We start from the raw sequence: 18,406 nt of genomic DNA, 5'->3' as shown, positions 1-18,406 counted from the left end.
AATGGCTTTGGTTAGTTCAGCATGCAAAGTTCCTTCCAATCTGTACATGATTTTATCAGCAATTTTGAGCTGATCTACAAAATGCATCTCCATTTAAAAAAATAATCACAGAAGTGTGATTTCCAGCTCTCCCTTTTCTGTAATAAATACATATAAGCTAAGCTGTACTTCACCCTGTCTAACACACTGTTGAAAAAAGCCATATATGGTTCTGCTTTGAAAAGCAAAATGTGAGGAAAGGAAGTGCCCTTTCAAAAAAAGAAAGACCAAAAAAATCAGCTTGATATAAATGACTATTTCTCAAGAAGAGGGAAGAAGCATGGGTCCTTTTGAAGAAAAATATGACAGTACTGGTTAATAGCTCCCTTAGAAATTACAGTTACAGTAAGCATTAGTATCTGGACTTTAACCCCTCAAATCACATAGAAGCTTGGTGTAGAGAGAAAATATTCTACCTGTTATTGAAACGCCACCACTCTCAGGTGGAGCAAGCACAGCAGCTATTTGGAGTTCACGGAAACAGCATAAGGTCACTTAGGCCAAGAAGCAATACCACTTCATCCAGTTGAAACTATATGTGGACTTTTTTTTATTTTGGAAGCCAAATGTAGTTTCAAGGACTGAAATATACTGCCTGGATATTGAAACAGAACTAACAGAAATCAAAGTGGGGCTCATTTCAGGTTAATTCATCAGGATCCTTAAAGGCAATCTGAAGTCTGGGAGTGTTTGGAGGAGCGGGGTAGAGGGGAAATGACCAGACACCTTGAGACTGGAGAACTGAAAATGGCCTGAATTTGAACAGGAGTGACTCCTTCCCTGCAACTGAATGTTAAATAAAAGACCTGGCAGAAAGAGTCTTTCTGCTAGGGGCTTATTTCAAAGGCAACAGATAAGTACCCCGGCACTGGCTCCAATTATGGCTACCAGGCCTATCTTAGCCTAGTTTACTTTGGGGATTTCACAGTTGGCAGCCTTTCATCTAGAAGTAGCCTGGTTTGAATAAGTAAAGAAACCTGAATTAGTACTTAACCTTCCTGCACTCCACTGCACTTCCCAGCAGAGAAGAACAGCACCTCCAAGCTTAAGGGGAAAAGGGAAAACAATGGAAAATATATACTTTCTCCAGGGATTAAAGATGGTAAGTTTTACTGTAGCACTTCAAGTCTTTCTGCTACATAACTGCAGCTTTTAAAATCACAATTACAATTTTAAACCCAAGTTTCAAGATCAAAAGGGCCAGACTGGAAAATATGGCACAGAAATTGACAGGCTCTAGGATGTAAAACACCTAAAAGAGTTCTGTTTTTTATTTATATTATTATTCTTTTAAAAAAATTTATTCCCCATTTCCGTGTCGTTCTTTTTGCTTTTGACATTTTAATGCACTATGTCCATTACTATATTGCCTCACCAGTACCTTCTAGTCCATCAGCAGTGCTGCTTTACCCTGCTGTTGGAGAAAATAACACGGAAAAAGTGCTTTGCTGGCACCAGCGACATGGAATATGAATTATACATACGTAGCAGGAGAGAAATGCTGATGGAAGGTTAGTCTGTCCGTATGTGCGCAAGCATGCATGTGCATGTATACACACACACAGACTAGAAAGACAGAACGAATGCACATTTTAAACTCATTTACACTAATTGTAGCAGTTTCTCTGTACAACAGAAATTCTCTAATATCAGTGCAGCATTTATAGATCAGTTTTAGAACTGAATGGAAATTTACCCAAATTCTTCTGACCTCACAACGATGCTGCTAAGCAGTTCAGAAACAGAACCACATTCTAGAGTGCCTAAAAGTATGTCAAAGCAATGCAACACCACACATTACTATAGAGACTGAACACCATTTCTCAAGTGGCACGGGGAGCAGTGGACGATAATGTAAATATCCACCTCAATTTAGCAACCCAATGACCAGGATTTAAAATGGCCAGAGGTTGCAAATAGCTAAGCTAGATCCCAATTCCTCAGTTTAATAAACTACTATGTCTAAATTGTCCTCTATAAAATCAATGTCACTGAATTCTAAATTCATTCAATCTATACAAAAAATTGCTTTAATTTCCAAAATTGCAACATGCAATCCTGAAAATCATATAAGGTACAGTACACTGAGGTCAAAGATGCTGCCTTCAAAGATAGGATTGCTCCTCATGTAGGCACATCAAGACTCATTTTACAGTAATTAGTTCAGGTATTGATAACTGTAGTTGCACGAGCAATAGGCTCATTTTAGCATCTAGCTGGATGTGTATTTTACAGCCAGCTAGTACTGAATTACATCTTCCTAAGGCTGCACTGCTAACAGTATATAAGCCAGCTATTTCGCAACTACATTTTTACCTTTCCATATACTACAGTCACACTTGCAACTGCTAAGAAGACATGCTCAGAATAACACTTACTGCTAGCACGAGAGATGCTGAAAATGATGACAAGTATTTAGCTTCAAAAATGTCTGCTGACTTCAGGTGACAACCTAATAATCAATTTTCAAAAGTGTGTACTGGGCACTTACTTCAGGAAACAAAGGCTCACGAACAGTGAAAACATAGTCCTGAAAAGTTTCAAGTTGGGCATCTACAAACTGAGGAACTCAAAATTGGCTGGTACTAGAAGATATGGGCTAAATTTGCTGCTTCTCACCTCAACAGGGAAAATGTTATTCTCATTTGCTTGAAATTGTTTGCTTTTACTGAATCCTTACTGTGTTGCACATCTGTACATACACAAATACTTATCTATCACTATAAATATCATGCGTTGTCGTAAGAACTACAGTGTGATAAAAGACTTTATTTTTTGGAGCCACCTGGTCCTCAGAGGCCTCCGGTGGGTTCTAGCCTCCAGCAGCAGAACCAGCCCTTGGGTTGTTGGCCAATGCCAACCTAAGTTATGAAGTCTTTCCTTGGAGTTCAGTGGATATATGAGGTCTTCAACGTACAGTCCTTACCAGTCAATGGGTGTGCTGAGACCAGGACAGATATAAAAAAGGAAAACACTATTTTGCAGTTCCTTCACACTGTCTTCCTGAAAATAAGGGGAATTACTATACAGGTCATTAGATAGTTATTTAGCATTGCCTGCTGTAAACTGTTACCCAGACCAAGCTTAAACATCCTAGGTAGCATGAAACTACAGATACTGCTGGTTCAATGAAGAGGTCTTAAAAACACCTTTCTTTTCTTTAGCCCGACATGCTAGATATCATTTGGGAAGCACTGGCCTGCATGCACAAGACAGACTAGTACATCGTAAGATTTTAGGTTACAGGGAAGGTATTATGTAGCTGTAGAAATTAATCTAAGCTTAACACAGGGCAGGCCTCAAGGTGAGGTCAAAGGCTAATGCAAATGGTGTAAACCTAGTATCTTTCACAGCCACCACTTTTATTTATATGATTTTATCTTCTCTAATTAACATGGTAGTGGTCTGCACTGAAGATGATACCTAGGTATAACTGGCTGACACTCAGATCTTGATCATCCAGCCCTGGTTAACGAACACTGATTTTCTGCCCCAGTGGAAGTGATTTTATTCTGATGCGTGCCATTTAAATTCATTTTACACAGCTGCTTAGCATGGCTTGGCAATGCACAGGCAAACCAGCTTTCTATGTCTAAATGAGACTCCTGAGTTGGTAAAGGACAGATCCTGTGGATTAACAGCTGAAGATAAATTTCTCTCCCCTATTGATACTTGGCTACCGATTCAACAAGTTGACCTTGAAGGGGATCACAAACAACTTGTACAGAAATACAGCTGTGTAACCACGACTCTGACACAAGCATTCAATTTTCTTCTCAATTCTGCATAGAGGAGTGTGTTTTATAGTAATAAAATCCTACAGTTTTTGAACCCCACAGCTGAATCTTATAAACTCAAGACATTGAAAGAAAGAGGCTGGACACTATTCATGCACTTTGGCATGTAACAGTGGATGTCCTTCCAGTTAGATGAAATAGTATGGTGGGAGTGCTCTCCTATTTCACTAATTTTTGCTTTTTGAACAGGAGAACCAGTAGACTTATGTTCTCATTTCTTGTCTTGCTTTGTACTTTTTCATATACACATATATGAATGATGTTATTAAGGAAAAAAACAAACAAAAGCAGCTACAGAAAACTGTAATTAAAACTTGTTAATAACCATGAAGGCAGCAGTAATTTGGGTATTATAGATTTCCTGCAGAGGTAACAACTGAAATAACATGATGACAGGGAAGCCCATGAAACTTGAATCTCATGTGAGGCTGGACTTGGTTGTGAGGGAGCAAAAGGCTGGGAGCCAGTGTAGATACTTCCTCCCGGTGCTGTAATTTATGATACGATTACAGAAATCAAAGTGTGATGGACTCTGGTGAGAAAACAGTAGCTGCATTTCAGGCAAATGTTTTGCACTGGATACTCAGTGTTCCTAAAAAGTTGCCAGTGTTCTAGCAACTAACTGAAAATTTTCAAACACATGCTCAATTACAGTGTAATAAAACTTTCTTGAAAATTCCATTAAGAAACCCTGTCATCACTCCTGCAGTACACCACCTCTCAGAAAGGGATCATACTTCGGGGGTTGCAGCTCACTACCCAGGGAGCAACGACAATGCCATCAACAAGTCAAAAAAACAGGGTTGCACAGCACTGCTGCGAGACAAAATACCAAAAAGGAGGGGAGAAAGACGATGCCTGGGTTAGGGGGAGTAGAGATCTAATTCCTTCTTAGTGATAAGGTTCTTTATTCCCCTCTCAAGCACAAGGAGACAGAGCCATGCCAAAAGCCATGCACGTGTGTGAGCGAGTGACAAGCAGATTTTCATTGTATTGTCACAATGGCATTAGTGAAAAGAAAACAAAAATCCCAAATCCCCTCTAGGATGCAAGTATTTGTGTATCTTTCACATGATCTTTATATTCCTACAGCAGCCAGATGGCATGTTCATAAACATTAAAAAAAATTGCCAAGGTCCCACAGCAAGTCCAGTTTACATTGCTACCTACCCGTACTGGTCAGGCTGGTACATCAAGGGAGCCTGAGCGTTGCCATAGTTGGGGTGCTGTGAAGAAAACAGGGGGCATCCGCCAGCCCCAGACTGGCTGGGATAAGCAGGCGACCTAATGTATGGTGGCCTAAAGCAGAACAAAAGAACAGCCTCTTTGGATTTGTTCTGTATCACAAATACGAATCACTGTCAAGTACATTCCTTCCATATGCAAGTATGGAGGACTTGCAGGAATAGCCAAAAGCCAAATGCTTTCTCCCCTACAACTGACTTGAGATTAAAGAAGAAAACAGTGTGCTTGCAGCCCCCTGGCATTAGAGGGGTGTGACAGGTTTTGCTCAATTTGCAGTTTATGAACAGCCCTTTTGCCAGTATTTGCAATAGAGATTTGATGGCTGCTCAGCCCTTCCACAGGTGCTGGATCAGTGGAATGGGCAGTATCTGATGGAAAAGCTCTGAAATGGTGCAGGTTTGCCCAGGCAAAGCTAGAAACCAAAACCAGTTTTACAAAACTGACTTGGGAGGAAGGTGTGAGGTAAGAGTGGTAATAACCATTTAACCTAGTTTTTAATCAAACATCACACACTATAACCAAAGTGTAAGCTGAATCACAACCAAATATTTTCTGCTTAACAGAAAGTCTTGTCTTGCTGTAAAGACTAACAAATGTGAGCTTTTCCTTTTATTATATGATTATAAAGAAAGTGTTCCTGCAGCTGCAGTGATAGCCCATTTATTCCTTTGTGCCTGACCTATCAGCTTGTAGCCTAAACCAGACAGACAGAAGCAGACTTTTGTAAATCCTACTAGACAGGTCTGTTAAAACAACCAACACAAGCAAGAGACTGCTGGTTCACAGACATCTGCTGGAGCACCATATATTTTAAGGGAGTGTGGTTCTATTTTACTGAACAAGAACATGAAGTACACTAAATTTACTGTTACTGTTCTAAAAGTTTGCTATTGCTTATCACTAGAAGCCACCTGCCTTCCAAACTCGCAAAACAAGAAAGCTACGGATACAGGGACACATTAGCTTCCTATTTCTAGTTTTACACTGTGTCTTGGAATTAGAGCAACTCTAGTGTCCACAAACACCGGTCTTGAAAGATAAATACCTGTATGCAGTACATGTGCACCTGTGTACACATATGCATACATAAATGCAAGATGCTTAATACAAACACACACACAAACATGCTCACCAGAACAGTGCAGCCAACTTTGTGTAATTCTCAAATGTAATGGAACTTCTTGTAACAGAAAAAGATAATAAATACACACGGAGTTATCTGAGTCCAGGGAAATGTGGAAATTACTTAATCTGAAAAATTTCCCAGAAAGTATCATTTCATTGCATGTATTCAGGCATCTTAAGAATAACCATGGACAATAAAGTGCCCTTGCCAAAATCCATGCACAAATGGCAACATGCAGTTATGCTGCCTGAAGGGGAGACAAGAAGACATTATGATGGCTCCAACCTCTACAAACCTGCTTGCAGGTTCTTTCTTATGGATGTGTAAGTGCCAGTTAGCAACTCCAGATAACTACAGATCGCTTTTATGCCTCCTTCTGCCTTTCCTCTCCAGCTGCTCCCCTCAGCCTGCCCTCCTCTCCCCATCTGCATGCCTGCCTAAGAACAAGAACATCCCGTAGAAGAGAACTGCCACCAGCACTGCTGCTCACAATGTGGGCAGTAAATTCAAGAGTTGATGGGCAGCTTCATAAGCTTCCTTACTCTCTGGCAGAGGCAAGCTGCCAAGAACATGTTGGCCCTCTCTCTACTGGAGATAAAAATTATATATCCAGCTAATCAATTTCAAGTTGCAGAGGGCTTATTTTCAATTCCTAATATCACTGCAACCCTGGGGGTTTTCCTAAAGCCTACAGTGCCAAGAGCCAAACTGGAAGTGGCCATCATCTCCATTGTCACAGCTGCTTTTCGAGAGGATAATTCAAACACACAATAGCATGCTTTCCCCTTACGTTTAAGGAAAAGTATTTTTCCCACATGCCATCTCCTCCCAGAGATAAGGGCACAGATAGAACGTGTTTGAATGTATATGCATACAACTGTACAGTGCTGTTACTTCAGAAATTACAAGAGAAACATTCCTACTCATTTAAACTCCTTTCGTCTGGACGCATACCTGCTCTGAGCGGAGTTTGCAGCAGCCTGCATCACTGCAGCAGCCGCCTCCTGTGCCTTACGGTTCACAGTTGGCATGGGTGGGCCCATCCCAGGGCCTCCCTGCTGAGACATGCCAGGAGAATTGGGGGTCATACTGCTCATGTTTCCAGGAAATGGTCTGCTCTGCATCCCAGCTGATGGCATCCGCCCCAGGGGCATGGTACCGCAAGGCTGGCTTGGCCCCTGCCCGTGCATCTGACTGTTGGCATTTATACCCATGCCAGGTCCTGGGCCACTGTAACTTGTGTTGGGCACGCCGCTGTATGTCGGTGGTCTGGAGTAGTTTCCTGAACAAAATGATAAAAAGCACAGAGAAAAACATTAAACTTTTGAGCAAATATTTCTGTTTAGGAAATTCGCAGCTGCAGAACTTACACATGTGAACTGAAGTGAACCACGCTGGCCTCAAAGTCAGAATAACTTTTTCACCATGAGGACAGACAAGCAGTCAAACAAGCTGCCCAAGGAGGTTGCGCAGACTCCCTCCTTGGTGCTTTTCAAGACCCTGTTGGATAAAGCCATGAGTAACCTGCTCTGATCTTATAACTGACCCTGATTTGAATAAAAGGTCAGCCAAGAACAACTCCTGAGTACCCTTTCAACCTGAATGATCCTATGAACCTGATCTTCATGTACCCTCAAACATTTTCTGCCTAATACATGTGATGGCATAACAGCAAATACAGAAAAGCACAGCCTCCGGAGGGTTAACAACACAGCACACAGTAGAAAACAGCCTTATGCAGTAAAGAGATACGTGGCATGTAAGAAACCCATTACATAAGCTCAAGGGAGAATCTTTATTTTTTTAATTTCATGTTCTCATTCTTCATCTTTCTGCAATTTCAGCAACAGGCTATTCTCTCTGGCTTCTTGCTCCTAACTGTTCGGCCCATTTGTGTCAGAGATGCTTTGGCACAGACTGGTGAGGACAGCTGCTGGGCCCTGAGAAACATTCCTGCTCCCCCCTGCCCTACCCTGCCTTCCTGGTGAGTTCAGAGTTTGGCTGTGCCAGCAGAAGGGGTGGTAGCTTACAGTGTACCTCCTCTGGGAAAACTAGTATTACAAGAGTAATCAGCACTAGTACAAAGATGCTAATATAAACAGGTGCCTTACAAAGGATGGCATGAAAACCTGGCTGACCGCAATCTATGTTGTCACTGGAGCAAACTGCTCCGCTTGCAGCAGCTTAACTCATTTGAGTGCTGATTCTCCCACCATGTTGAAAGCTCAAGGAAAAGGGAGTGTACAGCATTCAGTGTTACAGAAACAAAGCAGCATGAGAAAGAGGGGGAAAAAAAAGGTAGAAGATATGATAGAAAAGTATTTTAGGAAATGGATCACATTACACTACTTCAGTCATCAGTTTTGACTTGTCTTTATTTCCATCTCATCCAGATTAGTGGAAACACGACCCGTTCCCTCCCTGTGGGATGCCACAGAGCAGAGTTTCCTGACTACTCTCAGATATTCCCACGCTCGTTCAAAGGCAGCAGCCCTTGGACTCTTCCTCTGAACATGGAGATCAGCCACATCTCTCCTCAGGCCTCAGCTACCAGGCAGAGGAGTCAGTGGCATGTAACTCCTGTTTATATTTAAACTAAATATATTCATCCATCATTTGAATGCACACATAATTAATTCATACGCTCCTGCTGCTGTGCTTTGGCTAATCCTCCCCTCCTCCCCACTCGGTACCTGACTCACTCTGCTACAAGTTCTCCTCAGCAAGAACGCATGAGACCTACGCTTCCCAAGGAAATGGAGCAACGATTCTCTTCTGTTTTAGAAACTAAGTTTCTGCCTGGGGGTCTTCACAGAAGGATCCCCAATATGTGGTTCAGCACAGATGAAAGGCTCCAGATTCAGCTTTATGCTGACTTCAGTCTGTGCTGTCACTTCTCCTCCTCCTCTAGGCTTGGCTGCTGGCAGCTGACTGTTTTCTGTTCAGCAAGCCATCACCCCTAGCCACAGTTTTGGTTGCTGAGACCCGCTCGAGCCACACTTTGGATCCAACATATGTGACCACAAACTGAAGGGTTCACTACTTTCACACTGCTCTGCTTAGTGTTAAAGGTGTAACACGCAACTCGGATGTTGCTCTGGTTTTCCAGTTGCTTTGTGCAAGAAAAACGTAATGCAGCAAGATGGTGTATATGTGCACTCAGAGATTACGCACAGTCAGTTAACACACTTTATGTACATGCTACTAGTAACACTGCTTCCCAAAGTGAAGTGAAATCCCTCCCTAGACTAGCAGACCTGATATCCATAATCACTGGGAGCTACTGTCAGTCCAATTTACATAAAGCCCATTTGTTTTGTCAGTTAGGGTCTACGAAGTACGGTTCAGCAGCATGCTTGGAGGAGCAAACACCAATGCTAATTACTATTGCTGTTTTGATGCTATTTTGAATTGGGACAAAAAAAATCCCTTCTTTCATGCTTTGGCTTCTCCAGCGTAAGCACAACACAGAAAAAACAGTGGAATCTTCTCCATAAAAATATGTGGCTCAGTTAAAATAGCTCCTAATCATTCATCTCCAGGGATACACATCCAAGAACACAGGGAAGTGGTATCTTTTCAGTAAGGAAAACAAGTTTCAATGTTTTTTTCCATGTTTTTTTCCCTAAGCATTTCCTCAATACCTCAAGTACTAGCTATTCTTATACCTTTCCCAGACCACAAAAAAAAAGGCAAAATAAAAGCCAAACAAAATACAAGAGGAATTGCCAGGAATGAGGAGTGCAATCTTATTTCCATGTTTCTCTAATAGATTAGTAATTTGTTGGCAGTGGCTTTGACAGAAAACAGATGGATGCAGCATTAAACACAATGAATGCAGCAGATGCTAGGCCAGCCCACATCAGCTGGACGTGTCAGGCAGCCAAGTCCAAGAGCCCACACTTTTCAAGTGGGTACAAGCCTGGCAACAGCGGCTGTACAATACTACTGAACAACTCCTCCCCTCCATATCTGAGGGATTTTTGATTCCAACTCCCCCTCGGCAGAGTAGAATTGTACCCAGAGAGACAACATCTCAAATGCATGAGAAAAAACAAAGCAGTAACTGGAATCAGTAAGGCAAAAAAAAAAGTGTAATGAAGATAAAATATGAAAAAGCTTAATAACAACCTGCCAAAGACAGATGTTCGTTCTTACTGCTGAAACTCTGGTCCACTTTGTCCAGGTTTGCTGAACAAAGTGCTCTGATATCTTGCCATTTCTAGGCAAACTGAAAAGAGGGAAATTTGAGAACTACCTGTTAGTTTTGCTCTCTGCTTTAGAGGCATAGGTCAGATTCACAGTATTAAAAATAGTACCTTAAAATAATTTTAGAATTTTTTAGATGTGCACTTAACCATCAAGTTTTTCTTGTACAAATGATTTAAAAGTATTTTTCTGAATTCCTCTGAAACTATTTTACCTAGGGGACTTCAGTAGATACAGTTGACATTTAAGTCTTAACTCCACAGGCTGTTGCATACGTGGGTCTGGATTCCGAGGTCCAGACTCTTGAGATACCTAGGGCATCTCATCCTTAAGATGCTACCACTTTAATTAAAATCTAGAATTAAAATCAGTGGAAGCTAGATAGCAAAGTGCTTTTGTGAAATGAATCCAACATTAAAGGTTACAAAGCACAAATGCTCAATTCATATTACTTTACCACAAACAAAAAAGGGGTTTAACTTACTGTTAAGTTCTGGGGTTTTGGTTCAAACACATTGAGTAGTGGTTTCTCTCTTTGTTATACCCAAACAGAACAGTTTTACTGCTGAATTGAGTAGGAAAAGTTAGGGAGACAGGATGCATTTCTGACACGTTTTACTGATCCACAGGGAGTTTTCTCTGCCCCAGTCTTAAAAGACCCAACTGACTACAGTCTCTGACTGCTCTCCAGAGTGCATTTAAGGGACATTTTGCTGTGGCAGCAGTTTGATGCTCGGGTCATAGACCAGAGCTTCATTAGCCCCCAAGCTAGATGTTGTCCAAATACAAATGAAAGACAGTGTTTCTTTCAGTAATGGCTTCCATTCTCGCTCTGCTTTTTTTTATTCTTGGGGACAGGAAAATGCTGGGATTTAATACAAAATTAAAACTAATGTTCTGTACTGCAAGCTCCTGTGTTGTATCACAGAGACACAGAAGTGTGGAGCCAAAGCCATTTTTTATTGTTGTAGGAAATGGTTTCACAGGATTGGACTAGGTCCCCAGTACAGAACTGCTTCCTGGGAAAATATATTCTACTCTTACTATAGATCTAAGTGTCACGTAAACACATGAAAATCAAATAAATCAACCATATGCATGAAATGGATCATTCTGCTCTCATGAACTGGGGGCTAATTCCTTCAACCCAAACTTACTGGTGCTAGTCTTTACTATGGTGAGCACTTCCACTTCAGAGAAAGGACATTAGCCTTGAGCAATGGTTTTCAGGACAGCACACAGTGAAATCTAGCATTCATACTAAAAGCTTAATGTCACAGAATGCTTTGACGCTTATATAAAAATACAAGTTGTCCTGTCAAACTCAGCCTATGCTTAACAATAATCTGGAGGAAGGCCTATGTGAACAAAACACGGAAAGCAAATAAAATCCTGGGGAATTATTTTAGTTTAATAATTTAAGAACTCAGTTGCAACCCAGGTAATTTTTAATATATTTGTTATTTTGGCAATAAAAGGCAAATGGGGTAACGTTATTATATCTTCATCACTGCTGGCATGTAATTGTGCTTTGTAAGAGGGTATGTTAAGAGTTGCAATTACAGACTGCTTTCATTAAAAATGAAAAATGCTATTAAAAACTTAAATCCAGGTAAATACATGACTTTGAAATATCACCATCTTCATCCCTGGATTTTATTAATGGTCACATTAGCCTGGTGAAAATGTAGTATTCTTCTGCTCTAATTGTTACCTGTAGAGCTGAAAGTCTGCAGGGCCCTAATTTTATGATGACCAGTGCACAGGATCACCGGTACTCTCCAAGAGCTGGCAGAAGTATACGCTTTTCATCCATCACACTATTCACCAGACCCCTCTGAAACGGCCTGTTAATGACAATGATGCTCATTTTCTTCCTGCCCCTCAAGTTCACTTTTTAATAGCCATTTCTTCCTGACCGCGACCCATAAAATCATTACATAGGCACTTTCATCTACAGAGGGAGGAAAAGAACTGCTGAACTCAAGCAAAAAAGAAAGTAGTATTCGGCGTGTTTCTTAAATGCATTGATTTAGTACAAAAACCCTTCCATTCAATCAGAGTGGATGGCTAATGTTTTACTGCACTTGACACCCACTATTCCCATGGTTCGGAATCTCAACAGCAGCAGTACAGCTGGAAGTCAGGATAGCACATCATAAATCCACTGGATTTTTACCAGTTAAGCTAGTTGCTCACTGTGCAGATAAAAATAAGCACTTGGACAGCATTTTATGGCCACAAAATGCTTTCCAAATAAAAGGAAAGCACCAGTCAACTGGAGTTAGGTAATTAATCTTCACACATGGCTATAAGGCATTACTAGCCCCATTTTACAGTTAAGGAAAGCGAAGCAGAGAAATGAATCTACTTGCCTAAGTTGAAAGATGGTGTAAAAGGCAGAGCCAAAATTAGAAACTGGGAAATCTTGGCTTGTAGCCCTGTGCTCAGAACACTGCAACAAGCACTACCCAGAGATGAAACAGAAAGGAACATTGCGCAGGGCAGCACGGCTCCCTGCAAACAAACATCAGAACTAGTTCTCAGGAACTCCAGAGACTAAAACAACCATCTTTGCTAGCATGGACAAGCCATCGAGCCCTGACAAAATTTCCCATTGCTGGCTCCAGTCCTTTTTGAGGATTTTAAGTAAGAAAGCAACAGTAGGAAGTGCTGAAATAGAAAAGCTTCTTTATATACCTCTAAAGAAAATACTGCCCCTTATACATTCTGTGGCTTGACTTCAACTTCATTAAACCCCTAAACAGATGCATACTATAAAGGTTATCCATTAAAGGCAAAACAACAGACAAGTTCAAGGTTGTCCAGGGACAGAAACTGTGTTCTATTTTTGTTGTAGTCCTTCAACAATTCTGTCAAACAAGCAAAATAAAAGGAACTGTCTGTCTCAGTCTGAAGGGTTAGTTAAGATTCACAAACCGTATGCATTAGAGCTCAATATTATATTCCCACAGTAGCCACTGTATTATTATGCTCGTTAGAAGACTTTAACCCTCACAGTCAACACGCAATTTCAGATTGGCCTTGGGATTTCATCTAAGAAAAGAAGTCCTATTTTGGGATCAGTGTTGTGACCCTTATTCCATGCTTGGTCAAACACAGCCTCATTGCAGAGATGACATGCTTGGGCTCCTAAACAATGGCCCTGGCAATGCAACAGATTCATCATTTCCTTGCCCAGTTTAAGGTCACTATTTTTATACAGAGAAAGGTGCTAGTAACGGAAGCAGCTTTTTCCACAAGGTGCAGCTCTACCTCTGGATGACAGTTTTGTTCAGTTTTTTTAGGTGGGGTTTCTTCTTCTTTTTTTTTAAGAAATTACATACCTACTAACATACACAATACATATGTATTTTATGAATATATATAAAAAATATCATAAGGATTTTACCTTGTGGTCCATACTGGCTCATCTGAGGCCCATAAGTACCACTTGAATTACTCTGCTGAAAGCTACCGATTCCAGGATGCACTTGGCCTCCAGGTGAGGGGTGTGGTGACATGGAAGGTCCAGTTTGCTGAGGTCCATACTGTGACATTTGGGGGTTCCTCTGTATGCCTGCCATAAAACCTAAATGGAAAAAAGTGCCAAAGCAAGAATTAATATTCAGGTAACTGTTCTTTATGTAAGAAATCTTTAACATTAAAAAAACCCAACCCTCTTTAGTTATTTTCAGACTAAAGAATTCGGACTAAACTGCTATTGTTCATATGAACAGAAACAAACACATCTCCAAGTCAGCAAAGATGTCTCAACAACCAAAACCTGTATACAAGGCTCAAAAACTTGTACTTGTAAAAGAAAGACAGGGCAGTCTTGCTTAGTTACAAATGGTTGCTGATTTTAAAATTCAAACAGTCTTTAGGAAAAAAAAATTAAAGGCAATTATCTGCATTACCTAATAAGTAGTAGGGGATTTGCCTGATGACCTATGGTGGGAGCATCATAACTTCCAAATTATATGTTGCTACCAAAATGTGTAACTTCAGCATATAGAAATCCACTGTAAACACCCCTATTGCCTACAAACTCTCCAGAGCTACAATTTCCCTTTATGCGAAGACTAGTCATAGCAGCCAAAAAAAAAAGCCATTTCGGTATGTATTTGTACTCTAGGTCCTTCTTCTGGCCTGTCCCCAGCACACCTCTATTGCATTCTCTCCTTTTTGCCTTTTGTAAATGTATCAATGAATCCCAATTTAATTTAAGGTTCAAAAACTGCAGCAAGAGACCTAGTGAAACGCTATAAAATCTAGAAGCTTCATATAAAGGAACAGAATCAAGCCTATTAAATGGGAGAAGAAGAGGGTTATGTGGCAGGGTTTTTTAAGTTTTCATGAACTTGGAAAAATCCTGCGATCCTGCCCAGGAAACGTCTATGCAGGGATGCTGGTTTTCTAACATTTTACCCTGAAAGGTTTTAGTGCTGCTTTCACTATTGAAGAGGATGTGCCGAGGAGACAGCAAGGTTTTTTTCTTGTTTCTGGAGGAAATACGCTTTCTTTTCTGTTCTGCTTGCATATTAAAGTTCATCTCCACATTTCTCTGCGAGGCAGAACGCGACCGTACTGAAGGGTGCCGTTTGCTCTGTTGCCAGCGGTGGCCCGTGAGCGAGGCCGCTGGCGGCTCGGCCGTGCCCACTGAGGCGGGAGGCACAGCACGCTGCTGCCCCACGGGTGAACGCGCGTGAGCAAGCCTGCATTTCAGCCCATCCTGCAACTCGTCCAGGCACCCGTGCTTTGAGGCTGAAAGCAGAGAGCTGAAGCATTCTTTATGAAATGTGCCTGTTTCCACTCTTCTCCCTTAATTTTAGTGGCATGCATGTGGGGAGGTGTGAAGTTGAAAGGCAAGAGACACCTCTCCTGCTAGCACTGATTACACCTTTCCTTATATGAGGGAGGTAACAGAAGAAAGGTAAGAAGAGCAAGACCTCCTGACAGTGAGGGGACAACTGGAAGTTGCTGAAGGGAAGATGAGAAAAAGAAAAAAAGAGAAAAGGGGAAAGAGAGGCACAGACAAGTTGTGTTGACAGACAGAAAGAGGTGATAGGAGGAGGGAGAGGTGGCAGAAGGATGACTCTCCCAAAGGGCTGGGGTGTCCTCCCACTGGTTAGCATCAAACATCACACAGATCAAATACTCAATGGCTGATTAATGGAAAGAGGTAATTATTTTCTGAGCCACATATAGACACGTGATCAAACTCATAACTGAAAACATTAAGGTGCTAAAGCTCCCACAATCAGGCAGCTCAGGAGTCTCCCTGTGCGGACCACAGCTCCAACAAGCATGTCTTGAACTCAAACCAGTAAGTTTCTCATCCATACTGACATAGTAGGTGACACTGGGTGAATGACCTTCCCCCCTTTTTGCAGGTTGGCCTCCCCATTTGTACACTGGTGACAAAGCACTGTACAAAAGGGGACACAATGTAAAAACAAAAGGTGGTACGTACTTCACCAGAGATCACGCTTTGACTCTGAACACATGTAAACAGTTTTTGAGCCACAAATCTTTGCTATATAGCATACTTATCCATCCACTAAAACCCTGTCAGAGAGACAACAAGCTCAATGCCACAGGTTGTAAGGAGAAAAACCAGGACCTGAGATGATCTTGCACGCCCCTGTGCCCAGTTCTTCCATGCTATGAAGAGCCCAACCTGTAACATGCTAAAACTCTAACAACTGCAAGGTTTGCAGAATATGCAGAGTTTTCCTGATCTTTGTGTAAGCCCCAAGACAAGTGATTTGATCACACCTGAACTGCAAAGTCAGAGGCTGGCACCCGCTCTGGAGGAAGGTGGACCACACGCATTGGCATGTGGCATAGCAAATAACTGAGGGTGAAATAGCAGCTTGGAAACTGGTCTGTACCGGTTGGAAAACCACACTTTGCAAAGGAAAGCTTGTATGACCTTCTCCACTTAGCTTTATTTTGAAACAGACCCCTTGATTTTTAAAATAGTTCCACTCTGCGCACAAATCTTATTACAAAGCCTATGTCTTCTGCTGACAGTGCTGTAACTAATTTAGAAACCTAATACAATCGTATGTCTGTATGAAATAAATGCTTTCATTCCCAACACACATATACCATATATATCACACTCATGGGATCCATTTAAATGAAAAATTTTGTACTGGTCACACTAAGTTTTTTATTAAAAAGATAGTAAAGTTACTCCTATATCTAGTACAGAAGTGAGGGTTTTCTGTTCACTGTGGGCCTTTTAATCTATATGAGATAACTTTCCAAACATTGTGCTAGTGATATAGGTTTTTCAGCCCAGTTATCACAGGCAGTACTTTTCTTAACACCACAAGGATGGATGACACATTGAAAAGCTATCATTTGTACGGGTTGTAGTGATTTCTAGTAGTGATGCAGAGAGACTGCTGGGTGTTGAATCTAAGGGAGAACATGGACTGATGTCTAATGCAGAACATGGAGAACATCAGTTCTACCCAGCTCTGCTGTTGTCAGAAGGGCTCCTGAAGGGACTACCATAATAAGTGAAATAAATGTTTCCACTCAAATGACCTCTTCTTCAGGAAACTTCTAATCCATTTCTGATGCTGTGGAGTGGACTGCGTGGCTATGTGTACAGTCATAAATAAAACCTGCCAGGACCATTCCCTGGCCTGGTGAGAGGTGTGGCACGCTCGTGTCCATCCAGCTAAACCTTCCCACTCAGTCCTGGTAGTCTTATCAGTATGACTCCTGTGTGCAGTCCCTTGTGCTGCCTTATCCATGCCCTGCGCTGTGGCTCAGGGAGTGCTCACAGGCTTCAGTCAAAACCATGCCATGGGGTATGCCAGTAATTCAACAGCAGAGATAACTATGCTCTGGCTTTAGTTTACAGAAATGTAACACAACAAGAACGGAACAAACTCCTTAACAGCTTTTGACGTGAGGCATAAGTTTCATCATTCCAGAGGGTGTGAGATCCCTCTCAAACAAGGTTGGCTTTGCTATCTTCTCTTGAGCATGGAGAGGTAAAGAATTAAGGAAAAGGAAGCCTGAAATTCAATACGACTATCTGTGCCATATTATCTTGTAACACTCTCTGTACGGTATGTTGAGGCATGGCCTTAAAACAGGACATGTTCCAACTTCCTTCCAGAGAGCAGAAGAGTCATTTCAGCTATAGATGCCACGTGGAGAAGGTAAGATCAGGTCCTTATTGTGATGTGGATTCCATAACAACAAAGAGGAGTCTATGCTTCTCTACCTCAGTGAGAGCCCAGTGAATGTTCAGAGATCAGTACATGAGTTTGAAGTGTTTCAAATATTTGCAGAAGCCTCAAATGTCTCAGAGAAAAAAAGCATTCCTGGTCAAGACGTTAACATTCTTGCATCACAAAGAGAAAACAACATCAATTCTAGAAATCTTATCAGAAATGAAAGGGAGCAGCTGGCATACATTCATTTTTCCCTATTTACACACATTTTCCCTAGTGTTCAACTTCATTTTATAACCAATACAAAAAGAAATAAATTTTCTTTCCAGAAAATTAGATCTAAGATAAAGTTTGCTTTTGTAAAGAAGGGAAGTAGGCTTACATTAGAGCTGCACTGGAGTAAAGGTGGTGGAGTGATTCAACAGCCAGACTACATTGGACATATCAATCTCCCTGACAACAAGGTGGGGTTTTTTGTCTTTTAAATAAACTGCTACGAAACAGCTATGAGTTAAGACCTTAAAAACTGCAATGGCAACATGCTCATCAGTAAACAAATCTAATCCCTTCCCTTAATATTAGTGATAAAAGAGGTACAGATGATGCTTTACTTGACATGACAAGAGATTACTTACAAAAAAACCCACTTGAGCAGATTTTGGCAAACTAAGCTATTTCAGGAGTAGCTGAATAAAGTGCAGTATTCAGAAATTATTTTTTATACTACATTTACGTTCCTAAAGAATGGCTGTCTTTATTAAAACCCAATTTAAAGTTGTAGAGTC

The 18,406-nt window shown here is 41.2% G+C and overlaps 1 protein-coding gene across 6 annotated transcripts in view; it reads right to left on the bottom strand.

The window, feature by feature from the left end:
• ARID1B (AT-rich interaction domain 1B) overlaps positions 1–18,406 on the bottom strand; it is a 334,093-nt gene that overhangs the window by 54,758 nt on the left and 260,929 nt on the right. For all 6 annotated transcript variants that reach the window (XM_074818828.1, XM_074818830.1, XM_074818831.1 and 3 more), the window contains 2 exons: positions 13,829–14,008; positions 7,162–7,489 (listed from right to left, as the gene is read on the bottom strand). In XM_074818828.1, the coding sequence (XP_074674929.1) occupies positions 7,162–7,489; positions 13,829–14,008 (508 nt within the window). The remainder of the gene's footprint in view (positions 1–7,161; positions 7,490–13,828; positions 14,009–18,406) is intronic.

The sequence above is a fragment of the Strix aluco genome, chromosome 3 (genome assembly GCF_031877795.1).
Source record: "Strix aluco isolate bStrAlu1 chromosome 3, bStrAlu1.hap1, whole genome shotgun sequence".
In the NCBI taxonomy this organism is placed as follows: domain Eukaryota; kingdom Metazoa; phylum Chordata; class Aves; order Strigiformes; family Strigidae; genus Strix; species Strix aluco.
Note: the sequence above shows the minus strand (reverse complement) of the source record. Positions and strands in the feature narration are given on the sequence as shown.